This window comes from Nematolebias whitei, chromosome 1 (assembly GCF_014905685.2).
Source record: "Nematolebias whitei isolate Nwh7 chromosome 1, NemWhi1, whole genome shotgun sequence".
NCBI lineage: Eukaryota > Metazoa > Chordata > Actinopteri > Cyprinodontiformes > Rivulidae > Nematolebias > Nematolebias whitei.
In genome coordinates, this window is record NC_056498.1 from 74438534 (window position 1) to 74449814 (window position 11281).

At 41.3% G+C, this 11281-nt stretch overlaps 1 protein-coding gene across 1 annotated transcript in view; it reads left to right on the plus strand.

The window, feature by feature from the left end:
- LOC119420126 (alanine aminotransferase 2-like) overlaps positions 1-9763 on the plus strand; it is a 25944-nt gene extending 16181 nt beyond the window's left edge. Inside the window, 7 exon segments of the mRNA XM_037687507.1 lie at positions 2723-2966; positions 3663-3742; positions 3875-4011; positions 4117-4291; positions 6562-6717; positions 9067-9179; positions 9673-9763. Coding sequence (XP_037543435.1) covers positions 2723-2966; positions 3663-3742; positions 3875-4011; positions 4117-4291; positions 6562-6717; positions 9067-9179; positions 9673-9763 — 996 coding nt within the window.
- Positions 9764-11281: the final 1518 nt, after the last annotated feature.

Here is an 11281-nt window from a genome sequence, read left to right on the forward strand (position 1 = left end):
TATATATTACTAAAATAAACTACTACTTGTACTAATATCCCTACTTCATGGTTTTTCACTTATCACTTAAGTTGATAATCTTATACATCTACACAGACCCTTTCCAAAAAAATTAGGATATCATAGAAAAGTTGTTTAACTTCCATTATTCCATTCAAAAAGTTAATCTTTAATAGATGATAGATTCAGGGCCCACAACTTAACCTATTTCAAGTATTTATTTGTTTATTTTTTACATAATGTGGACTTCCAGCTCATGAAACCAACGAAAACAGGATTTAAAAAAATTAGAATACTGTGGAGAAATCAGCCCACATGTTGCAGGGCATGAATGTTTTAAACTGAGTGTGACACACTAATCATCTACTAAACTCAAAGCACCTGCACATGTTTCCCCAGGTGTTATTAAATTGCTTCAGTTTGGTTTAATTGTCTGTTTGGTTCAATATTGGGAAGACGTCAGACATAACTGGCCAGAAGAGCATCATTGATACCCTCCATAGAATGGGTAAGCCACAAAAGTTCATACTGTAGCTAAGGAGGCTGGCTGTTCAGAGTGCTGTGTCCACGCATATCAATGGAAAGTCTAGTGGAAGGGCAAAATGTGGCAGGAGAAGATGCACCAGCAAAAGAGATGACCATGGGCTTCAGCAGATTATCAAACAGAGAAGATTCCAGAATCTGGCAGAGATCCAGAAAGAGTGGAATGAGGCGGGAGTCACAGCTTCCAAAACCACCACATTCAGACGCATCCGGGAGATGGGCTACTACTGTTGGGTTCCTCTGTCCTCTTTTCCAATGAAAGTAAAGTTTGCCTTTCATTCGGAAATCAAGGTCCAAGGGTTTGGAGAAAGAAGGGTGGGGAACAGAACCCATACTGCTTGAGGTCCAGTGTGAAATATCCACACAGTCCTGATTTGGGGTGAAATGTCAGGTGTGGGTGTTGGTAAAGTCTGCTTTCTTAAATTCAAGGTCACCGCAACAGTCTACCAGAATGTTTTAGAGGACTTCATGATTCCTTCTGCTGAAGATCTGTATGGAGATGCAGATTTCATCTTCCAGCAGGACCTGGCCCCCTGCCCATGCTGCCAGAATCACCAAAACCTGGTTTGATGTCCATGCCACAGTGCTTGACTGGCCAGCCAACTCACCGGACCTAAACCCCATTGAGAATCTATGGGGTATTCTCAAGAGGAAAATGAGGGGCACCAGACCATCAACAAAGAAGAGCTGACAGCAAGCATCAAGGAAATCTGGACTTCCATAACTCCCAGGCAATGCCACAGACTGATTGCTTCAATGCCATGTTGCATTGAGGCAGTGATTACGGCAAAGGGATTCCCAACCAAGTATTGAAGATTGACATATCATTTTGAAAGTACCATATTTTAAGGGCGGCTGTGGCTGAGTGGTTAGAGCAGTCGTCCTCAAATGCGAGAGTTGGGGGTTCGAATCCACCAGCAGTCACATGCCGAAGTGTCCCTGGGCAAGACACTGAACCCCTCATAGCCTCTGATGTGTCCCATCGGTGTTTGAATGTGACAAAGCTCTGATTAGTCTCTTTAGAATGATTTGTTCAATTAGCTTTGTAGAGCTCTAGTAGAGCGCTGTGTGGATGGGTAAATGAGGACACAGATTGTAGTGTAAAGCGCTTTGAGTATCTTGAAATAAGATAGAAAGGCGCTATATAAATGCAGTCCATTTACCATATTTTGATTGATTTGTTGTGATCCTAATTTCTCTTTTTTTTCTGCAAAAACTGAGTAGTGTGGACTGATGTCTTCACAGTATTCTAATTTTTTTAAATCCTATTTTTGTGGGTTTCATGACTTTCTGAGTTTTCTTCAGGGACCTCTCCACTCTAGGTCATGTGATCTCAGAGCTCCATAGTGTGCAAAGAGTTCTGACAGGCGTTCAGAATGAGAAAAATTACGTTTTGGTTAGCAAATTACGTCACAATGGTAACTCAAATGCCAATAATAGTAATAGCACACATCATGACACGTAGTCGGTCATATTGATATAAATTTTGGGGGGTACACGTTCTGTTTTGGGGCGCTTTAAAGTTAACAGAAGAGTAAGATATAAGTTTAAGTTCAATAATATTTATTATTCCCAAGGGGCAATTTGTTTCACGGTCAGTAGCAACATCCATACTAGACAAGACATTAAGACATTAAAATAACAGTACAGTACAGATATCATTGCTATTCATTGAGAAGCCTGATCGCTACAGGGATGAATGAGTTTTCAGTCTGTTCGTCTTACATTTGGGCAGCAGATATCTGCGTCCAAATGGAAGCAACCCGAACTCACCATGGAGCTCGGTTAACTCATCATAAAATTAAGAAAGCTTTAGCAGGTGGATCATAATAGGTTGCTGCCATTCTACAGTATGGTAGACTTAGTCAGTCCCCAATAATAATAATGAGTAGTGTCCAAAAGAAAACTAAAATACTTATATGGTGATTGCTCCAACCCCCTGCTGCCCTTGGGTCAAAATGACCCCTGGAAGACATCACTTAAAAAAAAAAAATGTAGGATCAAACTAGAACACAACCTTCATTTTACAAATTATCCCAGACTTTTGCATTCTACTGTAACTGACGTGTAACATTTTAAGGGTTTCGTTTTTCAGTGATTCAATTTATGTTCAGCTGTTAACTGGTCAAATTGATTATATTTTTACATCTTGTCTTTTTATTCTATGTGCTGCACTCAGACCATGCTGAAGCTGTTGGTGTGCGGCGAGGGTACGATGCGTACAGGTGTCATGATCTCGATACCTCAGTATCCTCTGTATTCAGCTGCACTGGCTGAACTTGGTGCTGTACAAATCAATTATTACCTTAATGAGGAGAAGTGCTGGAGTTTGGACATCACTGAGTTGAAGCGTGCTTTGGATGAGGCCAGACTCTACTGCAACCCCCGAGCTCTGTGCATAATCAACCCTGGAAACCCTACAGGTACGTTACTGCTATTTGTTCAAATGTACCAGCGAGGTCCACTGCTATGATGTTAGGTTGCAATTAATAATCTGCATAAGTAATTGTTTTATTAGAAACACTGGGAGAAAAATACTGAGATAAATGAACTTAATATTGTACAAAGAAAATACATTTGTTGAGACTTAAATGCTTTGTTCTAGACTTTCAACAGTTGCAAGTTTAAATTAGTTTTCTTCTTAAAAAAATTGTTTGTAAAATGTGGGATTTATTCAGTAATCTAATGAACTATAGAACCTGTTAGAAGTGCATCAGCATTATGCCAGTATCTACTCACAAGATCATTTGGACTTCAGTGTTGTTGTTTTTTTCTTACAGTTTGAAAATGTTCAACATTTTTACTTTGCAATCCGCTATTTCTAATCATGAACTGGAGCCATTGTTTTGCTTTATTTAAAAACAAAAAAAAATCTGAATAATAATTTAAAAATAAAAAAAATCAAATGGTTTTACAGAACAAAACACATCTATTTTCCCTCTTTTATGTTCTTTCTGGAATTATAGTAACTTAGATTAAAATCACTTGTGCAAAGATGGAAACATCTTTTAAAAGAGGATAAATATTTTTTGTACTAGAAGATTTCTGCCACTAGACAGCAGCAGAACAGCAGCTCTCATCAGCTGCAGCTGTGTAACAGACCTTTTTGTTATTCTCAGGCCAAGTTCAGTGCAGAGAGTGCATAGAGGATGTGATTCGATTTGCTGCTAAAGAACGTCTCTTCCTCATGGCTGATGAGGTACTGTCTCTGTTGGCATTTATGAGTCCTGCTCAAATTCCTATTTTGTATGCCGCTCTTCAAAATCAAACCTCTACCTGCATTAGTGCCCGCTCAGCCTCTGATTTCTGACCTTCTTTCTCACACTCACAGGTGTACCAGGATAATGTGTACGCTGAAGGTTGCCATTTTCACTCATTTAAGAAGGTTCTGTTTGAGATGGGACCAGAATACTCAGAACATGTTGAACTGGCATCATTCCACTCCACCTCTAAGTGTTACATGGGAGAGTAAGTTTTTCACACTGAGTGAAAATCAGGTTTATGATTACTTAAATATCTTGTGTTGTATTTCTGTTTATGTCTCGGTCAAATGCAAACCTTCTCTCCTCTCAGGTGTGGTTTCCGTGGAGGCTACATGGAGATAATAAACATGGACGATGACGTGAAGGCACAGTTGATGAAGCTGTTATCAGTCCGTATATGTCCTCCTGTTCCAGGACAGGCTCTAATGGACCTTGTGGTCAACCCCCCGCAGCCTGGGGAGCCTTCATATGAACGGTTTATCATGGTAAACAGGATACAGGACGTCCTCAGTATTTACAAATGTTGTGTGATGTGCATTCTTTAGCATATTTACATCATTATTTATTGCTAATTCCATCCATCCATTATCTTCCGCTTATTCTGAAGTCGGGTCGCTGGAACAGCAGCTTGAGCAGAGAGGCCCAGACATCTCTTTCCACAGCCATCTCTTCTAGCTCTTCTTGGGGGACCCCAAGGCATTCCCAGGCCAACCGAGAGATGTAGTCTCTTCATCGTGTCCTGGGTCTTCCCTGGAGTCTCCTCGCAGTTGGACATGCCCGAAGCACCTCCCTAGGGAGGCGCCAAGGGAGCATCCTTACCAGATGCCCAAACCACCTCAACTGGCTCCTCTCGATGTGGAGGAGTAGCTGTTCTACTCTGAGTCTCTCCCAGATAACTGAACTTTTCATCCTATCTCTAAGGGAGAGTCCAGCTATCCTATGGAGGAAACTAATTTCAACCGCCTGTATCAGCATTCTCATTCTTTCGGTCACTACCCAGAGCTCGTGACCATAGACGAGGGTAGGAACATAGACCGATTGGTAAACAGAGAGCTTTGCCTTACAGTTCAGCTCTCTCTTCACCACAACAGACCGATACAAAGTCCGCAATACTGCAGACGCTGCACCAATCCATCTGTCAATCTCGCATTCCATTCTTCCCTCACTCGTGAACAAAACCCCAAGATACTTGAACTCCTCCACTTGAGGCAGAACCTCACCCTCGACCTGAAGAGAGCAATTCACCCTTTTCTGGTTGAGGACCATGGCCTCAGATTTGGAGGTGCTGATTCTCATTCCAGCCTCTTCACACTCTGCTGCGAACCGCTCCAGTGAGAGCTGAAGATCACGGCATGATGACGCTAACAGGACCACATCATCTGCAAAGAGCAGAGATGGAATCCTGAGGCCACCGAACCAGAAACCCTCCGCCCACTGGCTGCACTGAGAAATTCGGTCCATAAAAGTTATGAACAGAATCTGTGACAGTGGGCAGCCCTGGCGGAAACCAACTCCCACCATGAAGGGGTCCGACTTACTACCGGCAATGCAAACCAAACTCTCGCACCACTTGTATAGGGACTGAACAACCTGCAACAATGAGCCCCCAATCCCATACTCATGGAGCAACACCCCCCCCCCCCCCCCCCCAAAAAAAAAAACACACACACACACAGTGTACCCTGGGGAACATGGTCAAATGCCTTCTCCAAGTCCAAGTCCACAAAACACATGTAGATTGGATGGTCAAACTCCCATGACCCTTCGAGGATCCTAGTGAGGGTAAAGATCTGATCCAGTGTTCCACGGCCAGTACAGAACCCACATTGTTCTTCCTGGATCTGAGGTTTGACCAATGATCAGACTCTCTTCTCCAGTACCCCTGAATAGATCTTACCAGAGAGGTTGAGGGTGACACCCCTATAATTGGAGCATACCCTCCAGTCCCCCTTTTTGTAGAGGGGAACCATCATCCCAGTCTGCCAATCCAGTGGCACTGCCCCCAGTTTCCACACAACGTTGCAAAGGCGTGTCAACCAAGACAGCCTCCAACATCCAGAGCCTTAAGGAAATCAGGGTGAATCTCATCCACTCCTGAGCCCTTCCACCTCTGAACTCTTTAACTACCTCGGTGACCTCAGCCACAGTTATGGATGGACCATCCCCAAAGTCCCTGGACTCGGCTTCTTCCATGGAAGACGTGCTGGTGGAATTGCGAAGGTCTGAGAAGTATTCCTTCCACCTCCTGACAACATCACTGGTTGAGGTCAACAGCACCACACCTTCACTGAACACAGTGTTAGTAAAGTGCTGCTTTCCCCTCCTCATCCGCCTGATGGTTCTCCTCAGAGCCAACCGAGAGTCTCTATCCAAGGCTTCACCAAAACTCCTCCCACATCTGAGCTTTTGCCTCAGCAAACAGCCAAGGCTGTGAACCGCTTGGCCCTCCAGTACTCCTCAGCTGCCTCTGGAGTCCCACAGGCCAACAAGGCCCGATAGGACTCCTTCTTCAGCTTGACAGCCTCCCTGACCTGGGGTGTCTACCACTGAGTTTGTGCATGGCCACCGCGAGAAGCACCAACAACCTTGGGGCCACAGTACAAGGCAGCTTTAATTATCTCGGTGACTGAGAATCTGCATCAACTCAACATAGTATTAACACACGGACTCCTGCCATTAGAATTTAATAATAATTAAAAAAATCCAGCAACATCTGTATATTTTAAATAATACATTTTCTCTCTCGTTCTTCCAGGAACGTACAGCCACATTAAGCACCTTGGCAGAGAAGGCAAAGCTTACAGAGCAGGTTCTGAACACTGTGCAGGGCATCAGCTGCAACCCTGTGCAGGGTGCGATGTACTCCTTTCCTTCTATAACCATCCCTGAAAAGGCCATCCAAGAAGCCATGGTTAGTCCTGAACTTTCTCTGTCCCAATTATTAAAGTTTCATTGCATTGTTGTCTTAAGGTAATTAAACTGATTAGGAACAGCTAAAAATTTGAAGTAATTTTTCCCAACATACTTAAATCTACCAGTCATTCTTTAGATGTACTTGTTTTTTTTACTCTGTGCCCTCATCAGCCGTCAGTGTACTAATACAATTGTAATTAGAGCTGCCATTAAAAATCATCAATGGAAGTAGAGCTCTAAGATTGAATAATAAAACTTGCCCATGGTGCTGTACATCCACCACACTGTCTGTTAAAGAGAGCCGATGGTTTCCAGTAGCTGGCAGTAGCAGTTCTGTCTTACTGCTCTCTGCTCTCTGCTTCTCTGTCTCTCTGCTCTCTTGGAATTAATTTACTGGCATATTTCTAAGGCTGAGGTTAAAGTGTTTTACAGTTTTTTTTTATCCAAACATATTGGAATTAATCTGTAGAACTGGAGCACAAAAACTTGGTAAAAAGGACCACTGAAGTGTAGAAAGAAAACTTATTAATACAGTAAAATTCTGGGAAGTGTTGATCAGAGCTATGATTAATGAACTGATCCATTTTTATGTGGTGAGTGCAGCATTGAACTTTGGCTTCAAATGGAGACTAAAGTGAGCATTTTGAACTAAAAATGGGTCTACTGTACTTTCTGGTCTATAAGCTGCAACTGTTTTCACAGGCTTTGAACCCCACGGCTTCTATAACGCTGCAGCTAATTTATGGACTTTTTTTTTTTGGACGAGATAAACTTCCTGCTGCCAAAAACATTTAGTTTCGTCACATCTGGGTCCTCACATAGCTGCCCAGTACATGTTTCTCTTGAGGGGTGGGTCCTTGTGACTTTATTTTACTGTTTAACACCGACAGACAGGGTGGAGGAGGAGGGGGAATCCCCCCTCCATGGAGCAATTGCTCTGCAGAGCACATGCCCCCTGGAGGGGGATTCCTCCTCCCCTCCCTGCTGACTACCTCATTGATTCATTGTGGTTGATTGTCGGTCACATGGCCTCAGGGAGGGATTATAGGTAAAATTTATATTCATTGTTAATAATTTTGGTTAGCTGTTTAGCATTGTTCTGTTAGTCATTAGTCTGTTCTTCTTAGCCTAGTTTATGTGTTAATTATGGTATGATATGGTAATTATGTGTTAGCTTGGATAAGGCCATTCAGTAGTAGTAGAGTACCCAGTTGTAGTTGTGTTTTTTATTTTGTAGTTGTGGTTTAAACTTCAGGGCAACCGTAGTAATCATGAGTGAGAGCGGTACTGTCATTCCCCAATCTGTTACGGAAGCCGATCCGTAGTGTTGCTCATTTGCGCATGCACTAAAAGGAATACTTCCAGGTCACATGGATCGCCATTGAATATGCTAGATTAAGGGAAATGTACTTGTATAATTCCGTTTATGAATGAGAACTGTCTTAATTTACATAGAAAAGTATGTGCTCTATCTCCGCCGGTTTTCTTGTTGCTAATTTACACCACTCGCATTTCCGTTAAATTCATCGACATATTTACGTCATGGTTAAAATGATATGCAGCTTCATCACTGAGCGGTGCTGTTTCACCATGGAAACAATTCATTCTGCATCTTGTAGAGTTTTACTCATTCAGCCCTGGCTGGGGGTCAGATCTAATGCGTTGCATATCATCTTAACCAATGATTGGTAACGGAAATACGATTGACGTAACTTCGCTACTTGAAGATTGGCGGAGATGGAGCACATATTTTCTAAGTACATTAAGACAGTTTTTATTCATAAACAACGGTGATCCGTCCGAACCGGAAGTTCACTACGGATCGTGCTTCCGTAGTAGATTGGGGAATGACAGGTATTTATCATGAACAGTGTGGGATTCACTTAGTTTGTGTTGAAAAGAAAAATAAAGTATGTAAAACGCCATCTGGTGGTTGCATCTTGATCTACAACAAGACCTGTCCATTTCTCTCAGTAGCTGTGTGCTGCCGCTCATGTTACAACAAGAATACCTGCAGCTTATACACAAGCGTGGCTTATTTTTATTTATTTTTTAATATTTTTATTTGGTGTGTGCAGCTTGTATTCAGGTGCGCTCTATAGACCAACAATTAGGGTAATTCATCAGAATTCTTTTTATTTAAAAAAAAAAAATCTTTATACTAAATTTAAGTCAAACCAGTGAACACAGTTTGGATGAATGCTAATTATAATGTGGCAAAAATCTGAAAAGCTCTTGAAAGCAATATTCACTTGTAAATTGGAAATGCATTCCCACTTATCAAATAGTAAACTCAAACATGTGGATTGTCAAGCTTCATTTATAGAAACTTTTCTTGTTTTGTTAGGAGACGAAACAGCAGCCAGACATGTTTTATTGCATGAAGATGCTGGAAGAGACGGGAATCTGCCTCGTACCTGGAAGCGGGTTTGGTCAGAAGGATGGCACCTACCACTTCAGGTACAGGACACTTTTCTAGACTTCAGTTATGGTTGTGACATTTATGAAATATTAGTTTAGTCATCATTTCAACATTAGGTGCTTTATTGCTTTGCTATTTTTAAACAATGTCAGTAATGTTGCATATAAATAAGATACAAAAGGGAGGACAATGTTCTTAAAAAATGTTCTTAACATAATTTCTTCCAGTGTAGAAACAGAAAAATCAATGAACAAAATGAGAAGAGTTGTATGGCTGTACAGTCATACTAACTGGGTTTTATGTAGACAAATATGTAGAGGAGGAAGAGTTGGCAATAATTCATAAACTTTCAGCTCTGCTAAAATAAGGAATGACAAAAAGCAACAAGCTTACTGCAGTTCAAAGGTCGTCAAATGTTGAGGCAACGCCTGTTCCAAACTTTTAGAAACACATTAACCCCACCTGTTACACCTGTTCCAACCTCCAGTTAAACATTATAAAATGTTGCTCCTCTTCCTCTTTTCCACCCAGAATGACCATCTTGCCACCGACAGAGAAGCTGAAGGTCCTGCTGAACAGAGTCCAGGAGTTCCACCAGAAATTCACGCAGCAGTACTCTTAAAGGTCTCTCTCGCACAAGGACCTGAAGCCAACTCGCAACAAAAAGCAAAAGTCAATAAAAGTCTATCCGTTTCCAATAAGTGCCTTCTCTGCGATGTGGTTGGACCTTTTAGAGCAGTCAGTGTGGACAATTTGGACCTCCTTCATTGTAGAGTGACAAACCACAAAACAAAACTGGAATGAAACGTTTTGATGAAAAAAAAACCAAGTGTTACTGTATTATCTGTGATGTAAGGATGTATGTACTCTGAAAACTGATCATGTGAAGTTAACAAGAAAACAAAGCTGATGCTGATTATAAACTTAAAACGTCTTTGATTAATATACAAAGTTCCTGCAGACCACACACACTTTGTCAGGTATTCATAAATGCACCAATTTGTTTTACACTTAACATTTACTTTTAACTTTAGAATTAGAAGAACATGGTTTTTACTTTAAAACATCTTTGAAAGCCATCTTTACGGCATTAGACTTTGCAACACATTTTTTTTATTGTTTATATAAAGTTGTAGTTTTTAAAACTCCTGTTAGTGTCATTTTAACTTTATTTAATTTTAGATGATAAATGATACCAATTAAGCAGATTATTTCTAGCATTATTGTCATTCTTTAAGTTGAATGTTGACCCATATGTTTGTCATTGCCCACCTGTTTTATTGTAAATAATAAAGCTGAAAGAAACAGAAAGCTGATGGGTAAATATTCATGTGACGGTCTAATGTTTTGAATACCACCGCTGCCTTTTTAGTTAATAAAAAAATTAAATAAAACCAATAAACTTGGCCCTAGGCAGCACGGTGGCGCAACTGGTAGAGCTGCTGCCTCTCAGCAAGCAGGTCCTTGGTTCAAACCCCGGTCCAGGGGCCTTTCTGGGTGGAGTTTGCATATTCTCTCCGTGCATGCGTGGGTTTTCTCCGGGTACTCCGGTTTCCTCCCACAGTCCAAAAACATGCATGTTAGGCTGATTGGTAACTCTAAATTGTCCCTAGGTGTGAGTGAGAGAGTGAATGGTTGTTTGTCTCGTTTGTCTCTATGTGGCCCTGTGATGGACTTGCGACCCGTCCAGGGTGTACCCCGCCCCTCGCACAGTGATTGCTGGACATGGGCACCAGCGACCCCCATGACCCAAAATGGAATAAGCGGGTAAAGAAAATGGATGGATGGATGGAACTTGGCCCTGCTGAACGAGACACAGAGCTTCTGCTGTTCAGCCCAAATAAAGCTTGTTAGATAAGAGCCTGTGGTGTAAATATTGGAAAACTATTAAAATTGCTTTAAAAATTTGATTTGTTAAGCACGTCTGATTTTTACATTTTCATCACTTTTTTTTTTAGAACTGTTACAGGTTAAAAGCTCAAAAACACTATTATTCTGCTTTCAGCGTCAGTGTAAGTTATAAAAAAAAAACTATTGGGTTCATTAATGAATTCTCAGTTTAGACCATCTTTATCCCAAATAATTCTGACATATATTCTGCCTTTCAATGTGTAGGTTTTAAAGTATTAAAAAGTTTATT